The following is a 27667-nucleotide window of genomic DNA, read 5'->3' on the forward strand; positions in this document are numbered from 1 at the left end:
TGTGTTTCGTTACAGATGTCCTGTCCGAAGTGGTACCATTTTCCGTGTGTGGCCGCGTCCGGCGGATTTCAGGTGATCCAAACGTACAACATATTCTGCAAGGAGCATCTGGGACAAGTGCCTTTAGTGTGTGCGGAGGACATCAACTGCCGCCAGTGTTCGGCGCTGGGTGACGTCGGCAACCTGGTGATGTGTTCGATCTGCGGCGATCATTACCACGGCACGTGCGTTGGGTTGGCGCAGCTGCCCGGCGTCCGCACCGGGTGGCAGTGCAACTCGTGTAAAAAGTGCCAAATCTGTCGTGTACCTGACTCATCCGAGGGCCGCTCGGTGGCGTGCGAGCTGTGCGACAAGATCTACCACGCGAGCTGTTTGCGGCCGATCATGACGTCGATACCGAAGCTGGGCTGGAAGTGTCGCTGTTGCCGCGTGTGTTCCGATTGCGGTGCACGTACGCCTGGTGCCGGTGCGTCCTCGCGATGGCACTCGCATTACACGGTGTGTGATTCGTGCTATCAGCAGCGGAATAAGGGCTTCTCGTGTCCGATTTGTCACCGGGCGTATCGGGCGGCCGCTTACCGGGAGATGGTGAAGTGCAGCGTGTGCTCAAAGTTTGTGCACAGTAGCTGCGATCCGGATGCTGATCTGTCGGTGTACCACGCGCGAAAGGAGTCCAATCCGGAGTACGAGTATCTGTGCAGTCCGTGCAAAACGGTCATACACAATGGGAGGTTGGCGGCGGCGTTGCGACGTAGCAGCAGTGCGGATGAGGACAGTATGTCCTTGTCGCAGGACAGTCTGCTTAATGACGATGCGATGGAGGTGGATGGTGCAGATGGCCGTGAGGTGCCATTTCGGGATCGGCTTGATCGATCGGGTGGATCCGCGGACATTGGTCTCGGTAAGGGTAAACCGTACGTGGCGAGTAAGATCGCTAAAAAACGGCTTGGATTATCGCTTACCGGAGGTCTCGCTGGCAGCCGACCGAAGGGCCTCGGGAAGGGATTCCAAAAGAAGTCACGACTGGCCGACATCACACGAAAACGCGGCTCGAAGGCGAAAATGCGCGGCATCTTTGGTGTGCCCGGACTGGGTCTGCAACGGCCTACAGTCGACCTGACGATGGCGGCGGTTAGCAAAACGTGCGAGGAGGAACCCGGCGGAGAGAACCGGCTCGTGCTGTGCTCAGCGAAGGACAAGTTCGTCCTGACGCAGGACATCTGTGTGATGTGCGGCGCGATCGGAACGGATCAGGAAGGGTGCTTGATTTCGTGCACCCAGTGCGGCCAGTGCTACCATCCGTACTGCACCAACGTGAAGGTGACGAAGGTGATCCTGCAGAAGGGCTGGCGGTGTCTGGATTGCACGATCTGTGAGGGATGCGGACAGCGGCACGACGAGGCTCGGCTCATCCTGTGCGATGATTGTGACATTTCGTACCACATCTACTGCATGGATCCGCCTCTGGAGCATGTGCCGCAGGGCACGTGGAAGTGCAAGTGGTGCGCCATGTGCCTGAAGTGTGGCGCAAACAGTCCAGGGTTCAATTGTGCCTGGATGAACAGCTACACCGAGTGCGGTCCGTGTGCTAGTCAATCGAACTGCCCGTCGTGCAGCGAGGGTTACGCGGAAGGCGAACTGATCATCCAATGCCATCAGTGCGAACGGTGGCTCCATTGTGCCTGTGATCAGATCAAAAGCGAATCCGATGCCGAGCGGTGTGCCGAGGAGGGCTACACCTGTTTGTCCTGCCGTCCAGCCGATCAGCCCCCGCCTCATTTGGTGCCGAAGCGGAAGGCCTCATCGGCGGCACCCTTAGCGATCGCAGGCGTTTCAGTGGCTTCTGGGAGGATAAATGCGAAACCCGAAGAGAAGGTGGCACCGCTTGCGCTAGAGGGCAACCACTACCTGGACGGCGTGTGTTTGAGCGAACACGGGTTGCACCAAATTAAGGCGCTGCAGGCAGAGTTTGGAAAGCGCGGCAAGCGGAAACCGAAACTTCCGCTAGAACCACCACCGACGGAGAAGGACGCCGGCATACTGGCCGCGATCGAGTCAGTGGTAGCGGGAAGCAGCCACGACAACTCGCTCGAGGACATGCGCCTGGAGCCGCTCGATCCGAAGGAGGAAGCCGAGATCTACAAAGACGGCATGGTGTGGAACGATCCGACACCGCCGGAAGGGTTCGCGCTGTTCACCACGGAAAACGGCACCGTGGTGTTGCGGAAGAAGCGGCAGCGAAATCTGCAAAAACTAGGCATCGGGGGGTTCTTCGTGCGGAACCGCGGTATCCGGACCAAGGATGGTGGTGGTGGTGGCAAGGACGACGACGATCTGGCGGATGGGCTGCTGGAGGATGGCACGGAGGCCTCGGGAGCCGGGGGGCCAAAACCAAAGAAGAAGCCTATCCGACGGAAGCCGAAGAACAAGCTCATCGAGATCTACCCGAACATACTGCAGGATGCGTTCTTTGGTCGATCGTTGCTCAGCTCGAGTGTCATGCCCACGTTCGAGAATCCGCCCAGCGACGACGACGTGAAGAGTGACGTTTCGGATGATAAAACGGTGAAGCTATCGGCCGAGGAGCTAAAGCTATTCGAGGCTGTGAAAAGTAAGGAGGAGGAAGTGGCCAACCAGTCCAAAGAGCAGCGTGAACCAACGCCAACCAGTGGGCAGCAGTCGCAACCGAACGCTGCTGGCGGTTCACTGCTGCCCGTTAAACTCGGTCAACGGCCAATGCCGGTTGGGGCGTCCGGATCCGGAACAGCTCCTCCTGCCACACTGCCAACGGCGCCAGGTGGTGCTACCAATAGCGCATCACCTTCCGCGGGTTTGATGACTTCCGGTGGTGCATCTGTGACCGCAACCACGACGGCTAGTGCGGGTGCCAGTGGCAGTGGTGGTGTGGCGACTTTCGGTCCAACAAGCGCCACACCCAATGGTGCTCCGGCTGGAACGACCAAGATGGAGGAGGACGATAACAGCGACACGGAAGCGTTGAACGATGTGCTTGGACTGCCGAACGATCTGATCGAGGAAGATTTCGTGAGCCAAATCATGACGGAAGATGAGCTTATCAAACATTCAGCCGCCTTCGATGATCTCGCGGGCGATACGGAGCTGCAGGACACGATAGGGAAAGCGTCCAAGGACGAGCTGGTGGACATGTTGAGCCCACACTTTGACCTCACAAACATTGGCCAGATGGACAGCAAGGTGGTGGAGGAGATCTTTAAAACCGTTCTCACAGACGAGTCGCAGGTAAGTAAAAGCCGCACCACGATCCCGATTGTGGTGTATCATTTACAGGTTTTAATTTTTTTTTCTTCCTGGTGCAGGAATCTCAGGAATCAATGCTTGCAAGCTCGATGACGCCTTACACGTCCAACACGTCGACACCGTCGCACAGCACCGATGTAACGAAAAAGGCTGTAACTACGAGGTATCTAGCAGCGGGCGGACAAGCGATCCTGCATCCTCCTTCGCAGCAACAGCAGCCAATGCAAGAGCTGCACACATCACAGCAACCTCAGCTGCCAGTGGTTCATCAACAGCAACCGCAGCAGCAGCAGCAACAGGCTCAACAGCTGCAGCAGCAGCAACGCCCCATGCAACAGGTAGTTTTGTCCCAAACGATACAGGTCGGCAACCAGCAGGGCATGCTCTCCGAACAATCGTCTGTTGTTGGTGCGATGCGAGGCGTACAAACGAACCAACCGTCTCAGCAGCTTCCAAACTCAATGGTTATGAATCCATCGCACATATCCCAACCCGGACATGGTCCGTCGACACCAATGGGTGGTCAGATGTTGCTACTCCAGCAACAACAGCAACAGCAGCAGCATCAACAAGCAGGGATCGGTGTTATGCAGCCGAGTATGATGCAAACAACGAGCTTGGGTCCTGCCGGAGCGCAGCAACAACAGCAACCGCAAACGATTACCGGTTCCCTGTCAATGATGCCCTTGCAGCAACCGCAACAGCAGCAGCAACAACAAATGCCTTACCCCATTGGTTCGGTGACTGATGCAAATCAGTCGCCGCAGCAGCAACAGCAGCTAAATCGAGGGTACTATTCTAATGACTTCCTTCCGCCCAACAGGTAGGAATGGAGATTTTTACGAGACATGTGCTAAAACATCGTTACAACACATTTACCTCCCGCATTTTGTGTAGGCACTACTTACTGGCTTTTCATTAGTCTGCTTTCGCACTGCGAAAGAAAATCCTTTTTGTTCTAGCGTAGCAAGTACCCTAAAAAAATCATCTGCAATATCGAAAAGATAGAGTTCGATTGAAAGAGCCAGATCAAATGATCAGTTTAAATTGCACGCTTTACGTACCCTGCATCACTTGTGCACGATGGAAAATATGTGTCCTCTAGCAGTCATTCTCACCTCCATTCCTAACCTGATGCAACAGCACCACTACTGTACCCCTTTCGTGGCATAAGTAGTACTTTTTAGTGTGTAGAGGCTTTTGCGTATACCGTACTAATAATAGCCCATCTCAACCCTTTATCCCCGGCCACAGAGCCTTAATGAGCGGATTTTCGGATCCGTCACAAATTCAGCCAACCGGAACGGTAGCTCCTCAAACGCAAATTCAGCAAACGGGGCAGTGGCCAAATCAGAGTGTGCAGATGGTGCCGGGTGCTGCCGGAGGAACACCTATGGACACGTCTCAGCCACCGACGGGTGTCCGCACGGTGGGAGCTGCGGTCGCGGGTGGGGTAGGCGAAATCATCGGCACGCTGGATGACACGAACGTCAAGAGTGCCCAGAAGCTGTCCGAAAAAATGCGCAAGGACGAAAGTGAGTTGGGGTTTTTTCTATTTCATGCACCTGTTCGTTGGGAAGCGGTATTCGGTATCTTAACTGTATGTCTTTCGTTCGTTTTTTTAAAGTGTTGGGCGATATGGCAACCATTTCCGCCGTGCTGTACTGTAACATGCGCCATCCGGAGCTGAAGGCCGAGTTCCCAAACTGGAACGATCGCTGGAAGCAAATCAGCAAACGCTGGAGACTGCTGTCAAATGAGGAGAAGCAGCCATTCCTACAGCACGCCCGCGATAACCGGTCGGCCAGCAAGATGAAGAAAACTCAGCAGGTATTTATACCCATAACGAAACTACTTTCTTCTCTTTTCTATTTATACATACATATATATTCGTTTTGTTATTCATAACATATGATTTAAAACAAATTGACCGAATATCATTCAAACAACAATGTCTAATTACTACCTCGTTTGCCAATGCGGTTGATCAGAGAGTTTACATGAGAGTTTACATAGTTGAGACTGCCTCGTGCAGCTAACAACATTTGCAAAGCAACGTTCTCCACGTTAGTATGTAGGAACCATATCCAGTCGAGAAACTGAAGCACCTGGGCACTATACTATTTCCTGTTACACTATCGGATTATATATATATATTTTTTTTCTCTATAATTTATGGTAACCTTCATTTTTGTTCACAAGTCCCACTTCCCCACAAAGCCGTACAGAAACGAACACTTTACTGTTCAAATCCAATCTTCGTTTCCGTTCGACTTTGTTGGGCGCACATCATTTGATCTTCATAATCTCATTATTACATACACCCCGTTTCATACATAGCTTAGGTCCATACGTGTTGTGTGACTAACAATTGCAATTGAACATTGTTTTTCCCTCCTTCCATCGGCCAAACTAGAATTTAGATAGTTGTACATGTCCCGCCTCATTAGAATCGCGCCTCAACCACAATAGAGGGTAGAACGTTGAGACAAGTTTCACCGTTTTTTTCCCGTGTATAATCGTTCATTCGTTTGGCCGGAATGGCACCATTTTTGAGTACACCGCGATCACGTTTTTGTGCATATTAATGGATGGTTAATTTTAGCTCCCAAATGTCCGCAAAACACTTTCGGCAGCTTGTTCTTCAGGGTTGCCCCTTGGGTGGATTACGTTTTCCGCAGTTTTTCCCTCTGCATTCGTTGCACGTTCGAGTCGCAAAACCCAAGGATCATGAAGCTGCTCCAGTGTAGCTTTCGGTGCGCGTGAACAACGAATCCCTCACAAGATCGCGTTTTCATATGTCCGTTTTCTTCTTCGTCACTCTCTGTTTACTCGATTGCACTATGTATTTTTTTTTGTTTCTTTTGTTGTTTGTTTAATTGTTCGTTCGTTCGTCCGTTCGCTCGTACGTTCGTACGTTCGCACGTTCGTTCGTTTGTATGTTTGTTTTGTCCTTTCCCCCCAAAAAAAAACATAAACAATATGGTTATGGTTCATATATTTGCAACACTTCCCCATCCCAAATTCGATTCAGGTACCACAATTATCACCCAAAGATGGCAATAGCAATAGTTCTGGTACGATGAACATTGTTGGTCCATCGTCTGCATCTTCTCCCTCTTGTTCCTCATCATCGAACATATCGGGATCGCTAACAACGGAATCGGGTTCCATCTTAATTGGTTCGGACCAAACGGTGGCTGGCGGTTTGGTACAGCAGCATCCAATCGGCATGCAGCAGCAGCAACACCAGCAGCAGCACCAGCACCAGCAGCAGCAACAACAGCCACACCAGCAGCAGTCGCAAGGTGGACAAAACCAACCGTTGCTGCAGCAGGCACCGATGGGACAACAACTGCAACATCAGCAGCTGCTGCACAGCAACACGCCGCTACAGTCGCAGCTAATCGAGGTGCAAGGAAATTCTTTGGATGATGGCAACAATAGCTTAGACGAGCTCGGTGCCGCTGCTTCCAATAATACTCATGTTTTTAGTGCCATTCGCGATAGTAATACCACGCCTCCCTCTCCTAACGATACTAACACGAACGCATCACTAGATTCAGTTAATGGTGACGGTAGTAAGTCGCAATCCACTCACAATAACCATAACGGAACACTACCCAAGAGCACAACAATCCCCAACAATGGTAACACCTCCTCCACACAAGTAGCAGGCGCTATGAACGGCTCCTGCAGCGAACCGGTAGGCGTTCAGCGTTCCCAAACCACGTCTCTGCTTTCGCTTAACGATAACGCAACGTCAAATTTGATCGTGCGACCATCGAGTGCCAATTTGGCGGACCAACCGTCGCCAGTAGAGTCACAACCCACCAGTGCGGTCGCAACTTCCTCTTCCGGCGTGACCGGAGGCGGCTCGAAGGCAAACCTGGTCGTGGCGGCCAACATTGCGAACACGTTCATTAATCTCTCCAGCCTAACCGCCATGGGCCAGTCGGGTTCGGCGATCGCGCAACCACAACCTCCACCGCAGATACAAATGCAACAGCAGCAACGGCAGCAATTCCCACCCGGAAATCCGCCCGAACCCGGTCCGGGTCCGGTGAATGTACTAGTCAACCAATCGATGCCACCAACTCACGTCATGAAGACGCTCGCGATCGGTAACAGCAGGACGAACATCTTCGTCCCGAACGTAATCGCATCGCCAGGAGCGATCGCGGCGCCTAATTTTACCGTGCATCACCACCACCACCAGTTTGGGTTGCGCAACGGTCCGGCACCGAATGTGACGGTCAATCCGAACGGGAACTTTAACACGAATTCTAGCGCCGTTCTGCGGCCTGGGTACGCGCATATCCGTCCAGCATTTCTGCCCCAAACGTTCAACGTAGTGCAAACTGCTGGCAACACCAGTGCCGGTGGCGGAACTGGTGCCGTACAGTCACCGATCCTAGCGGCATCCTTGCAGACAATCAATAAAATTGCGGCCCAACAGCAGCACGGAAGCGCCGCCCAACATATGATCGCACAATCACGGCCGGCTAATGTGAACAAAATCATAAACGTATGCCAGGATGGGTCGCAGCAGATCCTCATCTCGACCGGGGGGCAACAGTTGTTTGGCCAAACATCAAGTCCCGGCACCCGACCGACTGCCTGCAGTCCACAGCGACCACGTACTCCTGGTAGCGCTACGTCCTCGATGACAGCAGGCCACATCGGTGGTCCGGCTTCCGTAGCGGTGATGAACATCAACGATCAACAGATCCGGGTACTAACACCGGGTGAAATAATGCGCACGTTGCCTTCGTTAGACGGTGGTTCGGCAGGATACGAGGTTGTCGCCGCCGGAAGTAAATCGATCACCACCTCGCAGTCACAATCCCCCCACTATACGGTGCTCTCGTCGGCAACGGTTTCGAACGAACCGCCCATCGGTCGCGATCAGTGCGACTCCTCTGGTCATCGTCCGGCAACTACGGGCACGATTGCCGTCAGTGCAAGTCCTTGTGCCACTGGTGCGCCCTTTTCCTCTCTATCGGCAACAATCGGCGGAAGCATGGCGAATAGCCAAACAGCCAGCAGCACCAGCAGTAGTTGCGATGCGATCGCCAAGGACACCAGTGTTGTTAGCAATTGTGCCGCAAACGTGTCCCATAGCGATCATGCCTTTAGCGCCGTCACACCTTCATTGTCAGATAGGGCCAATAACACCATCGTCACCAATCCCACCAATATAACAACCACCACTACCAACACCATCACCACTTCCTGTATGTTAAGCGCAAATAGTACTGTGACAGCTATTGTTTCTACCTCCACCATCACTACTACTACTACTACCATCACAAGTACTACCACAACTAGTAATGCTAGTATCCATTCTGCTCCTACTACTACCACTACTACTACTACCGCACCCGAAACGGTGAGAATCTTAAACGATAGAAAATGTAAAAACATATTTTTGGTGCATATACCTAGTTTTTTGGTTTTTGCTAGAAACTTGCCAGCTGCTAAGTTTGATTTTGTTCATACTTTCCCGATTATCTGACGGGGAACTGTTTTTTTAGTTTGTTTCTTTGTTTCGTTTTCTATTTTATTCTCAACTCGTAGCTCATTTTTTTAATGGGTGTGTATCCTTTTTTTATTCCTCTTAAAGCATTTTATGGAATATGATAACAATAACTATTTTTTATTGAGCTGAAAATTTTTACTTTTTCTTAAATTCTTAAATTCGGTTTTTAGGGACGTTTATTTGAAGTTTGTATTGCTCTGTATATCTTCTTCATTAACTATCGAGAGAAATGCTTTCAACGTATCTTCGAACTTAAATTTTCATTTTTTTTTTTCGAAACAAAAAATCCCCTAATGTGTAAAATTGTATGCATGATGGTATGCGTGCGGATGTGCTGGCTACTAATTTATTTTGTTGTTGTGTGTTATCACCTGTGTTCATCGTTTTGTTATATTTGTATTTTGGTTTGTTCTACTAACATCCTATGTATATTATACTAGCTTCTTCATATCTGCTTACACATTATATCCGTAGTGTTTGTTCGTTGGTATCTTATTAGTTTATTCCCTGCATTCATTATCTATTGACTGTTTTCATGCATCTCTAATCTTCTTGTTCTCGTTTGGTTTTATTTGAAAAAAAAATTCGACATTAGCAAGAACGTTTGCTTCGCCACAATGAATTTTATATTGTTTAGGCGTACGAAAAATTTAGATCTTATTACTTTTGTTTTGTTTTGTTTAAAATGATCATGATCTAAATGCGCACAAAATTGCACACTTCTGGATGTGATTAGGGTCTATTCCTATGTCTGTGGATATTTCGGTAATATTTAGATGGTTATTGCTGCTTTACCATGCGGTATTCGATTCCGTTTGAATGGCAAACTATTAGAGCCCATGATTAGGATAACACAAATTATGTAAACTGATCTATATTCTTAAATTATTGCATAGTTAATGAAAACATCTTTCAATGATGGTAGATCGTTTTTCTTCTTTATTTACCTTTCAACCAAACTTCAGCTCTATTTTATATGTATCAATGGCATTGTTTTCTTATCCGTCTGCTGCAGATACCTTATATCGATGGTTGTAACTATAGCTAGTTGTTACTTTTATTTGCTTATATTCGAAAACAATACTTGGCACTAAAACCGCGTTTGAACAAAGAGCAACACATAAAAAAGTGACTTTCTGTTGTGTGAATTGTTTACCCCCGATTCTAGGATCAGGACAAATTGAACGCACAGCAAAAAAGCATGCGCGAAGCGGAACAAGAGCGCCAATGGAAGCAGTTGCAGCAACAGCGTGCCCGTGAGCAACAATCGCAACAACATTTGTTACTTCCGGAGCAAAGGATGCAGCAAGGTACGTTTATACGAGGACTCTTGCACAGTTGGACGGTTTACTGACGGTGAGCGAATGGTTTCTGTGTACTTACAGATCCTACGATGCAGCTACAAGTTTCTACCGAGATGGGACCTGGTGGCGTAGGACCAATGGCTAGCCCATCTCCCAACTCGAGAGGTTCATTCATTTCGCCAGTCAGCAAAAATCGGATGCCACTGTCGATCGGTGGCATGGGAATGAATGCGCCCTCGAGTCCGGTCTCCGGGAACTTCCAGCATCCCATGGGTATGCCCTCTAGGGGACTTCCGGTTCAGATGCAACAACAGCGTCAAATCGCAGGCCAGCAAGTGCGAATGCCATTAAGTCCTTTTTCGCCGCAATCGCAACAACCCCAATCACCGCATGATATAATGCCAGAATCACCCGCAAGTCAGCACTCAGGGATGGATCCGTTCGTTCGGCCACCATCGGAAGGGATGGCAGATACGTATGCCGTGCACCATTCTCCTCAAACGCCCCGCTCCTTGGGCCACCAGAGTCCGGTAGCGAGCGCGAACCAGAGCCCGGCATACTCCGGCACACAGATGGTAACGAACTCGGTTCCTCCACCGGGAGGTATACGCATAAACACGATGGATTCCGGCTATCCTGGTGGAGCGCCGGGTACACCGAGGCCACAGTTTTCATCGGGAACAATGCGACCGATGGTATACGCACGGCCGGGCGATCTTTTCAATATGATGCAAAATTCGCCCTTCACTTCTCCCCGTTCGGAGGGCTTCACGCAATCGCCTCAGGAAGGAAATCGGCAGCTTCGTGATCTACTGCAAAGGCAGCAGCTACCGGCACCGAATAATCCGTCCACAGTATCCAACGTAGGCGGTGGTACGATCGGAGGAGGTGTTGGTATGATTCAACAGACCGTTTCGCAGCAGTCGCCCCAGTCAGTACAATCTCCCGGAGGATTTTTGGATGACCAACAACAGCAACAGCAGCAACAACAACAACAACTTTTACAGCAGCAACCTATGCAACAGCAACAACAACAGCCTGGCCAAATGCAGCAACAACAACAGCAGCAGCAGCAAGGCATGATGCCAGCTCAAGGTACGGTTATGCCGTCAAGCCCTACCGATATGGGAACGTTCAGACAACCACTGCCCCCCAACATGATGGCTCGCCCGCGCATGCCCGGAACAATGATTCGTCCAACAGGAAACATCGTGATCGGAGCCAACAATCAGATACTGGTGCGACAGCAAATCGTTCGAACTACTGGTACGAATCAAATGGTCATAACACAACAAGGTATCATGCAGCAACAGCAGCAGCAACACCAACAGCAGCCAGGACAAATCCTTCGCCAACGAATGCAACTGGTTGGACAAAACGGACCCAACGCTTCCGATGGGACGCAATTTGTGGCACCCAATGGCCAGCTGATGCATTCCCAACAGCAGCAGCAGCAGCAGCAAATGATGAACCAGCAGCAGCAGCAACCACAGGCTATGACGTCGTCTCAAACCGACCAACAAAATATTGCTCTGCTCGCACAGCGCCTAGCTGGAGAAGGGGAAGCTCACGTTCCTACACAAGGCATGGCCCGTGGTCCTCAAGCGCTGCAACAGCAGCAACAGCAACAAACTCAGCATCAACAGCAGGCACCGTCGGCGAGTGGACAATCTGAAATCCCGGACAGTGTAAGCGCCGAGCTGGAAAAGTTGGAGCAGGAAGACAACACCGGTATGGGTGAGGTGGAAGGAGTTGGTGATCTGCTGGGCGAACTGGGAGACGACGATGCCGAGCTGCTGGACTCGTTGACAGCCGAGATGGGAGATCACTTCAATATACTGGAGTACGCTGATCCAGAACTCGATACAACCGACGGCGAGAAGTCGAACCTGCTCGATAGCTTAGAGCTGGACGACGAAGCAAAGGATGCCGATGCCAAGAACCGACAGAAGCAGAGCGACACGGTTGATGCGCCTTTCGATGCGAACAAGCAGGTCGGTGTAGCCGTTGTAAGACATGGCGCACCGGGTGGTATGATGCAGCAGCAGGATATGACACATCAGGGAACGGTTGTTGTAAACACGATGCAAACAGGTGGCTTTGTGTCGGTTCAGAACCAAATGATGCAACAGCAATCTCAGCAGCTGCAGCCGCAACAACAATTCAGCACACAACAGCAGCTGCTGAATTCGGTTGCGGGTGGATCGCAACAGCAAATGTCTGGCGCTGCTGGTCATATGAAGGCAGTGCGCCCGAATATGATCGGGCAGACGTCGGTCCAGCAATTGCAGCCTCAAATGCAACAGCAGCAGGTACGTTGAATCGATGATCGTTTGAAGCGAAAAAAGAAAATCTACTCTCACAGATGCTAATTCAAAAATTTCGGCTTTTCCGCAGCTTCAGTCTGGGACCGTAATGGGCCAAAATACGATGGCAGGCGTGGGACCCAGGATGATGACGAAGGATGCAACGGCGAGCGGTGTTGCCGGACCTTCTAGTATGAAAGCGAGGTAAGGATTGGGCTAATTGTGTTTGCGGAATATAAATTTGATCATTTTGACTTACATTGAAATTTGGTTTTTTTGTTTATTCCGATAGCTTTATGAACCAACAACGCATGCAGCAGTTGAAGCAGTTGGGAGCCACCAGTGGCGGATTGATGCAAAACATCTTTCCCACCGGCCCTAACCAACCCCGAATGGTGCAGCAAATTGCGGGCAATCGGATTATACAAACGACCGGCAACCATCCGGGCCAGTCACAACAACCGCAGCAGATTGGCAATCAGTCGCAGCCGATGCTACAGCAACAACAACAGCAGCAGCTAAATCAGCAACAGGTGCAAGGTGTGCAGCAACAAACCCAAAACGTCCCAGTGGCCGTTGGACAACCACCACCACCGCCATATCCTGAACCACCGCCACCGTATCCTGGCAATCAAACCGGACCCAACGTGCAAGCTGGTGGCAATTCCATGCAGGTGAGCTTTTGGCAAACGTTGTTTTGTTGAACTTTAGCTGAACGCTGTACCCAAATACACGCCATTCAAAGGTGTATACAATTGCGTCGACACACGTGAACTATTTTTCAATTGATTTCTTTTGTAAACGTTTTGTAATTCAACAAACGAAATTCTGAATCGTTTGAACCAAGAAGTGACCTGTAACTTCAAGACTTTCAGGGGTGGTTTCTAAAGCCGTACCTTTTTTAACGCTTTAAGAAAAGCAATGTAAAGCTCTTCTCAACCTCGCCATTCTTGTCCCCAATCTGCTTCATAATGTTAATGATTTTTGTTTTGTAAATGTGTGAACATTTGCGTTTTATGCTTTTGTGTTGTTTTTTTGTTTTCTTCAACTTTTCCTTTACACCGGCTTTGGGCGGTATTTCATTCGATGCAAAATGAATAAAAAACATGAATGATACACCAGTTTTTGACAGTTTTGTGCACTGGTTGCACACAGCACGAAATAACGCGCAAAAAGATAATCGATTTCCGTTTGCCCATGCATCATACAAATCATGAGAGATTATCAAATTTACCTTTTCTTCTTCCCCCTCCTTGAACGCTAGCATCAGCCGTACGCGAAATATTACAATCAGTACTGCGTACCAAATACTTCTTCGCGACGATCGCTATTGCTTAAGGTGAGAGATCCACCAGAACACCCGGTTCCGGCAAAGCGCACCCTTCATTACCACACCGAATCAAATTAACTAACTATCTGCACTAGCCTTCTGGCAAAAGCGTAACAGGGGACACCACCTTCACCTTTGGATCTCTGTTCCGAAAACACACCAAACAACGACACCCGCTAGTTCGCTCGCTCGCTAGTTTTGGTTTTGTTTTTTAGTAACCGGGCCGTATTGGGATGGGGGATTTTTTTCATGCATTTTCCGTCGAACCCAGGCGGAAACTAAAAAAAGGGGTGTGTAGCGTAGATTGTGCACGCGCTCACGAAGTCGAAGTGGCCATCGTATGCAGCCTTGTTTTTGTTCTTATTTTCCTCTTTTTCACCGATTGAATTGGAATGCGAATAGGAATTTAGTTCATTTTCTTTCCTAGTGCCGTGCTTCGATCTATACCGCCAGTAGGTCTTTATCGTTTTCCTTGAGGGAGCCGTGTTCTGGTTGTTTCTTTGGTTTGTTGCGTGTTCCGAAACGCGCGTAATGCCAGATGCGTGATATCCTTCCTTCTTCCCGCCTGTGGACTTGGGTGGCATTCCAGCGCCATGTGTACCATGAATGGCGCACGTTTATTTGTCGTGTAGAGTTACCGTAGCTGAGCTTGGAAGTTTACATCTTCACGCTATCTTGGTAATACTTTTTAGATGCTAATAGTTGTCTTCACCCGAAACATATCTCGATACCGTGTGTTGATATGTAATGTAGCGTTATCGTGTGTTTAGAGAGCCCGCGTGGTCGGGAATTACGTGAACCAGTTGCAATTAATCATGTTAATAACCGTGTCGTCTTGTTGTTCATGTGCAGGAACAGCGGTTACTCTTGGAGGACATGGTCGAACAGGAAAAGCGCGAGCAAGCGAATCAACTTCAGCAAACCAGCGACATGCCACCCAACCAAGGCATGATAAATGATCAGGTACGATGGTTTGGAATATGGAGAAATTCCAATCGGTATTGTATAAATAAAACGGTTTTTGTAATGGTGGCCGTACATTTCAGGACTATGAACGTTTGCTACTTAATCAGCAGGGTGTGGGTCGTCAACAACCACAGCAAGGCATCATGACCACCTCTACACACACAAACCAGCCACAACAGCTGCAATCGCCCACAGTCATGCATCAGTTGCAGATGCAATCGCCTAACGGTGGTCAGTTCATAATGCAACAACAGCAGCAACAACAACAGCAACAAAGAATGGCCACTCAATGGCGTGCTCAGACAGCGACGCAGTCAGCACCGACGGGTGGCATGAATGTGATTGGCCAGCAACAGCAACAACCGTCCATTGCAGGCGGTGGGCTCGTCAACCAAATGCCAAAAACTAACCAGGTTGTAATGACGAACACACAGCCGGGTATGCAGGTGGCAACAGCGACGGGTGTGCCTACACCGCAGGTTGACCCGTCTGCCAACAAACCGATCCCGCTGTTCCAGGCGAATTTGCAACCCCAGCCACCGCAACCACCAGAAACGATCGCGACCGAGCAGGATCGCATGCTGCAGCTAAACTATGAGAACTGGCTGAACCAACAGAACACGACCCTGTCGAATCAGCTGAAGTACTACGAGACGGAAATCGTAAAGCTGCGTAAGGTGAAGAAGCAATTGAACACGAAGCAGCGCCACCTGCGCAAGCAGGGCAACGAGTTGGCCGACAACGATGCGAAGGAGCTGCAGAAGATAACGGCCGATCATACGGTTGTTCAGAAGCAGCTGGAAAACGCTCGTCGCCAACAGCGCCAGCATACGGTTATACTGCAAGAGTACAAAACAAAACACCAGTCGAACAAACCGCAAACACCCGGCTCGACGTCTGCCGTCGGCAATCCGGGCAGTTCGCCGGCCCATTCCTTGATCGCGCCACCGTCACCATTGATGTCACCATCGCCAAGCTCCCAACCGGGATCGCTTTACCAACCACCGGTGCAGTCGCCTCTGAGCAATCCTATTTTGCAACCCAACCAGAGCCCGCTACACTCTCCCAGCCCGCTGCTATCGCACAGTCCTGGTCCGGCCAGCGTGAACTCTTCCGTGCTGCAAAGTCCCGGTGGTAACCACACCAATTCGAATAGCGCAATGTCGCCGTACAGTACGATGCAACCTTCACCGCGCATCGGGACACCTCATTCGCAGATTGACGAAAATCCGTTCAGTCCAGGTCCCGGAGGTCCTTCGCCATCGCCGTCCTTGCCCGGGCGGTTGACATCCCCTGCTCCTAGAATGACATCACCGCAGCATCGTGTTGCCGGTCAGCAACTCGTTGTTGGTGGACCCGGTCGGATGATACCTAGCCCAGGAAATCAATTCAACCAGCAGCAGGGCATGATGATGCCGAACGCGATGATGAACCCCCAGCTGCAACAACAGCAAATGCAGCAACAGCAACAACATCAAACGCGCTTCGTGCGGCCACAAACGATTCCGAATGATCCGAATGTGCGTATGCGCGTTGCAAACAGCATGCAAATGCAGCAACAGCAGCAGCAACAACAACAGCTGATGTCGCAAAACCCGAACATTCGTCAAATGCAACCGGGGGCGGCGGGTTCCGGGTACAACTCACCGTTGGGAAGCCCGCAACCGATTATGTCCCCGGGTGGTGGCAATAATCCGCAACAATCGATGCAGCAATCGCAACAAACAATGGACCCGCGCACTATGCAGTTCATTCAACAGCAACGTATGCAGCAAATTCAGCAGCAACGGCAGCAACAGATGATGCAGCAGCAGCAGCAGCAACAACAACAGCAATCACCGCAACATTCGGGAGCTACCACTCCAACGATGATGCAGCAACAGCAGCAATCAAACCAGCAGATGCAGCTAATGCAACAGCAGCAGCAGCAACAACAACAGCAAATGCAGATGCACCAGATGCAGCAACAGCAGCAAATGAACTTCGCAAAGCAAAGTCCCATCCACCAGCAACCACCGTCGCCGCTTTTAAGCCATGGTAGCACCCCCAACTCGTCTCCCATGCCGCAAAGCCCTATGATGTATTATGGCCAGCAGCAGCAACCGCAACAGCAGCAACAAGGTCAGCAAATGCAGCAGCAGCTACTACGCCAGCAATCCATGCCTGGTGGGGAAGGTTACGGCAATGCCGGTGTTGGCGGTGGCGGTGGAATGAATCATCCATCCAACCCGATTCCGCTACCGTTCGGTAAATTTGGCTACATCAAGCTGGGACTTCGCGGTGGCTCGCCTATGTGGGGTAATGCGCGAGGGAACAAGCGCGCTAATCCAGTCGCCCCATTTCAGCAACAGCAACTGCAAAAGCAACAGCAATTACAGAAACAACAGCAGCAGCAAAACAGCGCTGGATCTAACGCTGCCGGAGCCTCGGGATCACGAACGCCCCAGACGGTAGCGTCTGCGGAGGCGTCACGCAAGCAGCAAACGACGTTGAACGCCGCTAATGCGACATTCATCCACCACCGAAATCGAATCACGATCGTCCAAAAGGCGGCGGCGGGCGGAACTAGCGCGTCTGGCCTCAAATCGGCGGGAATTTTCGTGACCAACAGCAACGCCAGCGGTGGCAGCAGCAGTAGCAGCAGCGCCGGCACAACCAGTGTCGAAGAGATCGTGGTGATCGACAGCAGCCCGGACGAGAAGCAGCAACGGTTGCTCGATTACGACGACGACAACGATAAGGCACTCGTGGGCACGGAAGTGTCGCTAAATTCCGTCGCACAGCATGCTGCCGATGGTGATGAGGCGATTATTGAACCGTTCGGTTCTGCCCCGTCCGGCTATGAGATCGTTGGAAGCCCGCTCGACTCACAGATGGCGTCTGGGGAGTACAACCTGTTCTCGGATGATGTGGTCGAGTGCGTCGACAGCGAGGATGGAGGCACCGTGACCGGTAGTGGTGGTTCGAAAAAGGACACTCGTGTTACGGTGGAGCTGTTGATGGACGACAGCGCCTCCAAAGACAAACCGTTACTGGGAAGCTCGGAAATCGAAATTGTGGAGTGTGTGGATGAAAGCAGCATTGGCACAACGGCAGAAGATTTCGAAGCCATGATAGACAGCCGACCGAAGGATGGTGTCGGTGCAGCTCCTGTAAAGCAACCGGAAAGCTCTCAGACGAAGATCGAAGTTGTAGCTGCTAGGAAGGAAGACAAAATGATCGAAAAAGCAGCCACACCCAAGAAGGAATTGACGGTGGTTACGGTTCAGCAGCAGCAAAACCCGAAACCCATCTCATATCCGACGGCCCGCATCGCCATACAGCAGTCGTTGATGCAGAATCGCCCGATCGTTTCCGCAGCTCACCAGCGGCTGGTGAAGGATGCGACGGAATCGACGGCAAAGTTGTCGATCGGAAACACTACCATTTCAGTGCCGATCCTAAAGAGCTTCCCGATGACGGCCGGACCGGCCAAGACTGGTACCGGCGCCGACCAGAACGCTGTCAGCAAGACGGCAACACTTGCAACTCATTCGAAAAAGATCATCAACGCGTCGGGTGCGTTGTCGATCAGCAACATCTCGAAGAACCCCTCCGGTGGGACGGTGATAGCCGTTGCGGGACAAAAAATTAACACCACCAGCATCGTTACGTTGTCCTCGTTGAATCTGAACCAATCGGCACCGTTCATCACGAAAACGTTCGCTCGTCCAGGAACCGCTGTCACGATACAGCAGCAGAAGCAAATCACCGTCGGTTCGCAGATTAAAATACAACAGGCCGCTGCATCTGGGACCGCAACCGTGGCAGCTTTGCAACAGCAAACGCAACCAGCAGCCGTCGCGGTTTCCGCTGCAAGCAACACCTTGACGATCTCGACCACCGGTGGTACGGTTGGTGGCGGTGGGTTTAGTGTTTCACAAAACAGTGCCCAACCACCGGTCGAAAGCATAATGATGGTTAAGACGGCCAAAGCGAAAGCTCCGGTCACACCCAGCCTGAGTTATGCTAAACTGTCTTCGCTCACCGTGACGCAAGATACGTCGCTTCCGACAAAGATATTCGAAGACGACTCCATCTCTCCAGACAGCTCGATTAGCCAGGAGGATGCCGAGCAGCTGCCACTGGAAAAATCCGACCCTGCTGGGGTTTCACTAGAGGAAGGTACCATAAAAGTGGGTGGCGTTTCAACGACCACTCCTGAGGTGCTGGCAAGTCAAGACGCTGGACCATCGGCGACGACGGATTCCAACCAGCAACCTCCGGAACCGACCATCAAGAGCAAGCAGAACATCATACCGGTGCATGTGATTGCGAAATCACGCGAAAATTCTCGCAGTCCCATACTCACGGGGGCTTCGGGTCAGCGGATAATTTCCTCCATACCGCAGTTGTCCCCATTGTCCCAACCCAACGAGCTGACGCTGAACGCAATGAACGTATCGCAGCAGGTCCGTTCCATCATGTCCTCAATAAGCGTTGCGAACGCCACCACGGTTTCCACTAGCAGTACCACCGGAGCACCGAGTGTCGTCATATCCATGGCCCCATCCGGTTCGTCCGCACCATCCGGTACGGCAACTTCGAACGCCGCAACTGTGGCTTCCAGCAACATCTCCACCATCACGTTCGACACGATCATTCCGTCCAAGGGGGATAACATGAGCAAAACGGAAACCATCGCCAGCATCCTGAAGACGGTGTCGGGGAAAACGATCCTGCCAGCGGCCGCGATCGCCAGCAACTCCAACCTCCTCAAGCAGTCGGACCAAAGCGGTGGCGGACCGTCACTTTCATCGACCACCATAACGCAAATACCGGGCACGAAGCTGATTACGCAACAGTTGCAGCTGAGCCGGTTGCCTGCCGGTCAAACGATCAGTACCGGAAACAGCAACTTTCTCGTCGTCAAGCAGCTGCGTACACCGAACAAGCAGGCGGGTCAAAATCACACCCAGAAGCAGCTTGTGGTGTTGACGCAGCAAGGACAGGGTGGACAGCAGATTAAAATTCAACCCCACCAGTCGCAGCAGATGCAACAGCTCACGGCCGGTGGTAACAGCGTCATAATCCAGAGCCAACCAGGAGGTAGTGGTGGCGGCAGTTTCGTGAAGATCTCTGCAGCCCCGACGATAGTGCCAGCCACGAGTGACACGATCAGTAAAACGATCGTCACCTCGGTTGACTCGAGTAGTGCCAGTGGTATCGCAACCATCCTTAGCAACGCTAACCAGCAGCAGCAGCAACAGCTCAAAGCACTTTCCACATCACAGCAACCGGCGCAGCAACAGCAGCCGTCTCATCAATCGCAGTTGCAGAGTTCGTCATCGCAACAACAAATCATATGCACCAACCAAGCGACGGGGCAGACGAGAATTCTGAACCTAGGCACTGTTGTCGCGTCCGGAGATGGAACCGGTGGCAGTCAAACCAAATCGATAGTGATGAGCACGTCGCGAGCTGCCACTATTACGAACCTAAGTGTGTCATCGGTTACCACGAACCCTACCACCAGCATACTGAGCGCTACGCTGTCGCAACCGTTGTTGAAAAGTACCAGCGGAAGTGGCGCTGCATCGGCCATTTCCACGTTGCTGCAGAACCAACTGCAAAGTGCTGCATCTTTCCGGCGCTCTAAGTCCACCGATGAAGCACCTGCACACGTTCAGGGACGAGAAACTTCCTCCCAGATATTGAGCAAACGGCTCAGTCTGGAGGCGGCTACTCACGTGGTCAAAAGTGAACCAGTCGACAGCGCGTCCGATGACACAAGCGTAAGCTCCTCCACCTCGACAACTGGTCCGACGTCTGGAGCCGCTGGAAACCTCCCGAAGACAGAACCGACGTCGAGCGGAAGCGGCTGTAAGTTTTCGAGCATGTCCGGAACCGGTACCGCCACGAAGTCGGAAGAATCGCAGAATGTACTGCTGAAACAGTTGCTGCAAAACAGCGGCGGTTCCAGCACGGTATCATCGCCTGCACCCTCGCCGATCGGTCGAGCTGTACCGAGCTTGATCACCAGCCAGCGAGCCCCAAGCTTGGGCGTAGTTAGCTCACTCGAGGCACAGCTTGCTCGGCCCATCATTCCTCCGTCGGCGAATCCGCCGGCGATACAGATCATCACCACCCAATCCATCCCGGCGATTGCGGCCGCGATCACGTCGATATCTTCAACCGCGACATCCACGACGACACCCGTGACAGCGCCTCCACCGTCCACGTTGGCCTCAACAGTTGCGATGGTGAGCTCGTCCGCAGCTGTATCTTCCGTAGGTGGTACGGCAGTTGTATCAACCGCGACGACCGCTGTTGCTACGAGCAGTTCCAGCAGTACCGGTGGCAGCACGCCGACGGAATCCGCGAAACCGAAGCTCATTTCGAGAGAAACCTCCTTCGTCTCGAAACCTTCGACAATATCGTCGAGCCATCCGACACCTAACCTCGCTGCTAACATGCTTGCGGCCAGCATCAAGAAGGAAGAGATGATGCAGGCGGCCGCAGCAGCTGCCGCAGGTTTCCCAACAAGCGGCGGACCTGCTGCCATCGCCCAGGGGACGGTAAAGATTGAAGCCGGTTCCATCACCGTCACACAGATTCAAACACCACAGCCAGTTGTGACCGTCCTGTCACAGCCGTTGCCCGCTTCGGTCACGGCATCCGTGAAGCATTCCGCAGCGCAACAACAGCAGCCGCAGCAACTCACCATACAGCAGCAGGTGCAACAACATACCACCCAGTTGCAAGCACGGGCACCAAATTCGTCCTTGCCAACCGTGAGCAACCCGCCGACCGTCGGTGAAGCGAATGTTACAATCATTAAACGGGAATCCCATGCAACGACAACCTCCACAACAGCCGTCACACCCGTGTTGCACACAGCGGGGGGAATTAGCGTCACTGTCACCACTACGACGAAACCACCGGCCGCTGGGGATGAGCAGAAGCGTTTCGCACCGAGTCCTGTTTTTGTGCACGGTGAGACCACGGTTTCGCGCACCCCAACACCAACGCCATCGCCTGGTCCGCAGCAACAACCGTCCAGACCTCCGTCGGCTGCTCCCAGAGCAGAAACTCCGGTTGATGCCGGTCGGAAAGACGAGCAGCAGCAGCAGTCCATTCAAGCGGTCAGTCCAGCTACCGGCACCGTAACCGTCACCGTCACCAGTGGCAACGCGGTGGTAGCATCCCCTTCGACAATGGGTCCACCGTCTGCGATCTCGACTTCCTCATCCGGTACCTCCGTTACGGTGGTTGGTTTGACGCAAGGTTCTTCTCCTGCGATGAAATCGCCTCTGGCTACTACCGGGGATGTCGCTGCTCCTGCCGCTGCGGCTAGCCGCCCGGATGGAGGTCCTTCGCCCGTGATTGCCCCAACTGTCGTCATCAAGGAAGAACCAGTCGATGCCAGCCCGGAGTTGCCGGTCAAGACGGCGGCCGAGATTGCGCTGGAGCTGAAGAAGAAGAAACGCCGCGAGTATCAGAAGAATCGCCGACAGATGCAGATTCAATCGAACAAAGACAACCAGCACACCCAGGCGAAGAAAAAGCCCAAAAAGTCGGCCAAAATCGAGGAGGATTACGACACGTGCATCGACAATCTGATGACGCAACTGCGACAGCTACCGCCGATGCAGATCCTAGAGCCTCAGCTCCCACGGAACTACGGTGTATGCTCGCTGTTCGGGACCGGTGATCTGGCGAAGTTCACCAACCTGAAGGGTTACTCGATTGCGAGTGGCGATCTGGTCGGTTGCTATGGCAACGCGCAGCTACATTCGGTGGCGGATTTCTACAACACGAAACCGTTTGGAGTGAAGGATCCCCCACCGGAGGTGGCCCCAACCTCGACGCACCGCGGATTCTACGATCAAGAGTTCGCTCCCATCAAGTTCGAAACGGAAGACCGGCATCGGTACGAATTCGTGCGTGATCGCGACCTGGACTCACCGGATACGATCATCAGCACGTCCAGTCCGGAGTGCATCCGGTGGGAATCACCCATCAGCTTTCCGGGTCTGCGGTTGATCAAGGAAGACCCGGCCGAGGAGGATCAGGCGGTCGTGTACAAGCGGATGTCACCCGTTATACCGATCCTGGCGCCAATCCCCATCCGGTTGCGTAAAGGCATCACCCTGTCGGCCGATACGCTGCGTCCGAATGGTGCGGTGAATGTGGCGGGCAGCAACAAGGAAAACGAAGGTTTCAAGGAAACGTTGCTGGGTGTCAAGTCGCGATTTGGTCCACCAACACCGTTGAAGGATACGAGCAATGTGACGGTCACGCTGACACTCACGTCATCGGCCGTGGAGGACATTTTCGGGGTGTTGCGTGATCTCGCGCACATGCTGGAGATTCCGCCACCCTCGACGTATCAGATTGTGGAACGGACGGTATCACCCACAAGCCAGAAACTCGGTTTGTATCGCACGAAGGGCCGCGATGGCAAGGAGGGCGCCCCGATCGACATACAAACCATCCTCAACGGTTCGGCGCGGTTCTGCAGACATTGCGACGTGGTCATACTGCACAGCATCATCATTGCGAACGCTTCCGAGTTCCCGTTGCTGTCGAGTGGCGGTGCTGAAGACCTGGAATCGGAGGAGCTGTATTTCTGTGGTGAGCAGTGCTACCGTCAGTTCAAATCCTGCCCGACAAGCATCCTGCTGGACGACGGTCGAGCGGACAGCGCCTCCGCGAACTCGGCACACTCCGCCGAAGGAGGCAAATCGCAAGATGCAAACGCACCAAGTACGAACTCCTCGAGCATTGGAAACGTGGAAATCAAGCAGGAAATATTGGACGACGTCGAGATGGAGGACGCCACGGCGAACAGCTCGGCTAGCAGCAGCGGCAGCGTGCGAGAATCCCCACAGAGCGGTGACCGGAAGAAGAAACACTCCGACGTCGACGACCCAGCATCCGGTGCACCACCCTCGAAGCAGATGAAAGGCATCCGGTACAAGGTGTACACGCCGAACTGCTTCGGCGTGCAGCGGTTCAAGAAGCCAAGCGAAAAGGAGATCACGGAGACGTTGTTCCGCATGAGCATCACCGTGACGCCGGCACCGAAGATGCCGGATGATACGCGCCGCTGTATCTTCTGCCACACGGTCGGTGACGGGGTGGCCGATGGTCCGTCCCGTTTGCTCAACTACGACGTCGACAAGTGGGTGCACCTGAACTGTGCGCTCTGGTCGGACGGTGTGTACGAAACCGTAAACGGAGCGCTGATGAACCTGGAGAACGCACTGCAGCAAAGCCTCACGTCGGTGTGCGCATTTTGCAGCAATCTAGGCGCTACGGTGAAGTGCTTCAAGACGCGGTGCGCCAACGTGTACCACCTGACCTGCGCGATGAAGGACAGCTGCGTGTTTTACAAGAACAAAACCACCATGTGCCAAACGCACGCACCGAAGACGGAAAAGGATTCGGAGCTGACCACACTGAGCGTGCAGCGGCGCGTGTACGTCGATCGGGACGAGAGCCGCCAGGTGGCGTCCGTCATGCACCATTCCGAGTCGAACAATCTGCTGCGGGTGGGCAGTCTGATCTTCCTGAACGTCGGTCAGCTGTTGCCGCACCAGTTGCAGAGTTTCCACACGCCCAACTACATCTACCCAATTGGCTATAAAATTGTAAGTGTTGTCACCGCCGCTGGCCACAGTGGCATTCCGGAACACACCATTCTCATTTTCTTTCTTTTTTTCTTGCTATTTCGTTTGTTTATTTGCGTGCAGATCCGTTTCTACTGGTCAATGCGTCGTCCGAACAAGCGCTGCCGGTACATTTGTTCCATCGCGGACGTTTGTGGGCGGCCAGAGTTTCGTGTGCTGGTGCAGGAATCGTCCGAGGAAGACATTGAGCTGCGCGATGCGACACCGAAAGCCGTTTGGCAGCGTATCCTTGAGCCGATGGCGCTGTTGCGCAAGAACTGTCACATCGTGCAGCTTTTCCCGCGGTACATTAGCGGCGAGGATCTGTTCGGGCTGACAGAACCGGCCGTGGTGCGCATCCTGGAAAGCTTGCCCGGCATCGAAACGCTAACGGATTATCGCTTCAAATACGGACGCAACCCGCTGCTGGAGCTGCCGCTGGCCATCAACCCGTCCGGAGCGGCCCGTACGGAACCAAAGCTGAAGCACACGCTTTCGTGGAAGAAACCGCACACGCAGCGAACCGGTTCCGCTAGCCAGCGGCCAACGTTCGTACCAACGAGTTCACCTGCCGGCGAGGTCGCCTGCCCGTACAGCAAGCAGTTCGTGCACTCGAAAAGCTCGCAGTACAAGAAGATGAAGCAGGAGTGGCGCAACAACGTGTTCCTGGCCCGTTCCAAGATCCAGGGACTCGGGTTGTATGCCGCACGTGACCTCGAGAAGCACACCATGGTGATCGAGTACATCGGTGAGGTCATCCGAACCGAGGTGTCCGAACTGCGCGAGAAGCAATACGAGGCCAAGGTAGGGTGGAGTGTGCGCTGGAACCTCCCAATGCCAGATCATCTGACCTCCGATCGTCTACATTTGGTGCCTGTTTCTTTTTTTTTGTTTCGCAGAATCGCGGAATCTACATGTTCCGGCTCGACGAAGAGCGCGTCGTCGATGCCACGCTGAGTGGCGGTTTGGCGCGGTACATCAACCACTCCTGTAACCCGAACTGCGTGACGGAAACTGTCGAGGTGGATCGCGAGCTGCGCATCATCATCTTCGCCAAACGGCGCATCAACCGCGGCGAGGAGCTGTCCTACGATTACAAGTTCGACATCGAGGACGACGCGCACAAGATATCCTGCATGTGTGGGGCGCCCAACTGCAAGAAATGGATGAACTAAAGCAGCCCTGGAGGCGTTCGTGTCCCGGTGGTTTCCAATCGCCGGCGCGCAGATAGCGCAACCAAACATTGCGGGCGAGGCGTACGTGCGTACGTCGCCCGCAACCCATCGTACCATGTTACCTCGTCATCATTTTCAGTTGAACGTAATTTACACGAGCTGTAGGGAAATCGACAAAACACAGCATGTTCAGTGCGTGCATAGGTTCTCCTTTTTTCTTCCTCTCCATTCTTTCTTCTTCGCATAGGTAGACTTTATTTGTCCTTTGTTTAATTCGAGTATTAGGTATTGGATGGTAGTGTTCTTTTATTTTTATTACTTTTTTTAGACGGGCCTTTTGCCCCCACCAAATCGTGATTTCGATTCGAAGACATTCTAAGAGAAAAGTGGTGCAACCGTGCTCTGTGTTGAGCCTTACGCACGGCAATATTACGATACGATCAGTTATACTGTAAATGTGTGAATCATCCAGGCGTCTGTTTACTATGTGTACATTTTCATTTATTTTTTATGAGCGACGGCAGAGTCCCGTTTTGTTTTTTTTTTGTAGTTACGCTGGAAGCTAGCACTGGAGTAGAACAAAAAAGGAAAGGGAATAGGACAAGTTTGCAGCTTTTAGAAAGCGGCAGGATTGATTTGTGTAGTTGATAGAATAGGCAACCCATGCTACTCTGAACATTTACGATACGATAAGTGAGTAGAACAATAAGGTGATAGTTAATTAATGGAAGGGAAACAGTTATTTTAATGACCATGTTAAAACATAACGCATGTTAACGGATACTTCTTGACCTTCCTCGAATCGATTAAAGACAGGCAACCGTTTAGGATCAAAGGTATATACACTCATGAACTATATACAGCGAGCGCACACACACACACACACAACGTGTCTGTGCAGAAGATATATATCTATATATATTTTCGGACGATTATTTTAGCAGCATATTTTGCTATATACAAGAAAATAGTATCGAACAAAATGAGATGATGAAATAATTGTGCAAAATCGAGGGGGAGAATCCACACAACCTTTGCCGTGGCAGTTACAAAACAGACACATACAAAAAGCACTTTACTATACTTGCTGTTGAAGGATGTAAAACGAGCAACCATTTCAGATTACGGTTAATGGCGAGAGTAAGAATTTAAGCGGACAAGGAAAATCACGAAAAACAAAAGCATAAGATTAGACGAAGGAAAGCCTTGATTCACTCTACAGAATACCGAGGCACGGTTCCCCATTTAATTTCACCTTCCTTTTTTTTATATACACATTACGATACATGTTACTAAAACGAGTAAGGCAAATGGCATAGGAGCTCTTTTTAGCGTTAGGTACGATAGGCGACAAAGTGGCACGCAAAAATGGTATAATGTATATTAATATATATATGAAATTGATATGACGATCACACTAACGAGGCGTGCTATTTGTGTTTTCTTTTCGCTCTAGATGGTGTCCTGGGATGGTGTCCTAATATAACGAGTGGTAAATTATTTGTAATACTATACCCGATAAGCGGTGGCTGGAAAGGGGTTTCCGATATATTCCAAACAATCTGTTTGAGAATTTATAATCACGTTCTGTTCGAGAAATATTCCTACCAGACAGCTTTTTATCCGTCCAGCGATTGCCTGGAATACATCGTTTGATTACGTAAATCCCTATTAGAAGTTTGCGTTTAACAGGTGCTGTAAATTTTTATCAAATGTTCTGGAAAGCAAAAGTGTAACGTAAACTCAAAGCTCGTAGGCTGACCAAATCGCTGCCTTAAATTATTGTGGCTTCAGGAACATTCGGCGGTTATGGTAATGTCTTTTTTTCTGATACCATAGGTTTTGAGGCAAACATTGCTAATTTTTCAGTAAGCATAAAACTTACAGCGGTTACAGAAACTAGATCGTGGATGCAAATGCATTTTAAAAATGACGATGAGTGAGGTGAAGTATTTTGGTAAATTACTTTAAAAAAACAGCTATAATCAAAAACATCATTAATATTCATAGAAGAGTTCTTTATTTCTCGATAATTGAATTTAAATTTTTTAAATTCAAAATTGTACGAGCAATAATAAAGCTTCCAAGATGGCTGCCGCGAAAATCGACATC

The 27667-nt window shown here is 51.4% G+C and overlaps 1 protein-coding gene across 1 annotated transcript in view; it reads left to right on the plus strand.

Annotated features, from left to right (window-relative positions):
• LOC128731202 (uncharacterized) overlaps nt 1-25555 on the plus strand; it is a 28823-nt gene extending 3268 nt beyond the window's left edge. The window contains exons 5-17 of the mRNA XM_053824307.1: nt 16-3261; nt 3339-4102; nt 4534-4814; nt 4907-5109; nt 6314-6691; nt 9990-10131; nt 10207-12437; nt 12523-12635; nt 12724-13105; nt 14614-14724; nt 14808-24362; nt 24465-25184; nt 25280-25555. Coding sequence (XP_053680282.1) covers nt 16-3261; nt 3339-4102; nt 4534-4814; nt 4907-5109; nt 6314-6691; nt 9990-10131; nt 10207-12437; nt 12523-12635; nt 12724-13105; nt 14614-14724; nt 14808-24362; nt 24465-25184; nt 25280-25555 — 18402 coding nt within the window. The remainder of the gene's footprint in view (nt 1-15; nt 3262-3338; nt 4103-4533; nt 4815-4906; nt 5110-6313; nt 6692-9989; nt 10132-10206; nt 12438-12522; nt 12636-12723; nt 13106-14613; nt 14725-14807; nt 24363-24464; nt 25185-25279) is intronic.
• The last annotated feature ends 2112 nt before the right edge of the window (nt 25556-27667 follow it).

Source organism: Anopheles nili, chromosome 2, assembly GCF_943737925.1.
Source record: "Anopheles nili chromosome 2, idAnoNiliSN_F5_01, whole genome shotgun sequence".
Taxonomy (NCBI): Eukaryota; Metazoa; Arthropoda; class Insecta; order Diptera; family Culicidae; genus Anopheles; species Anopheles nili.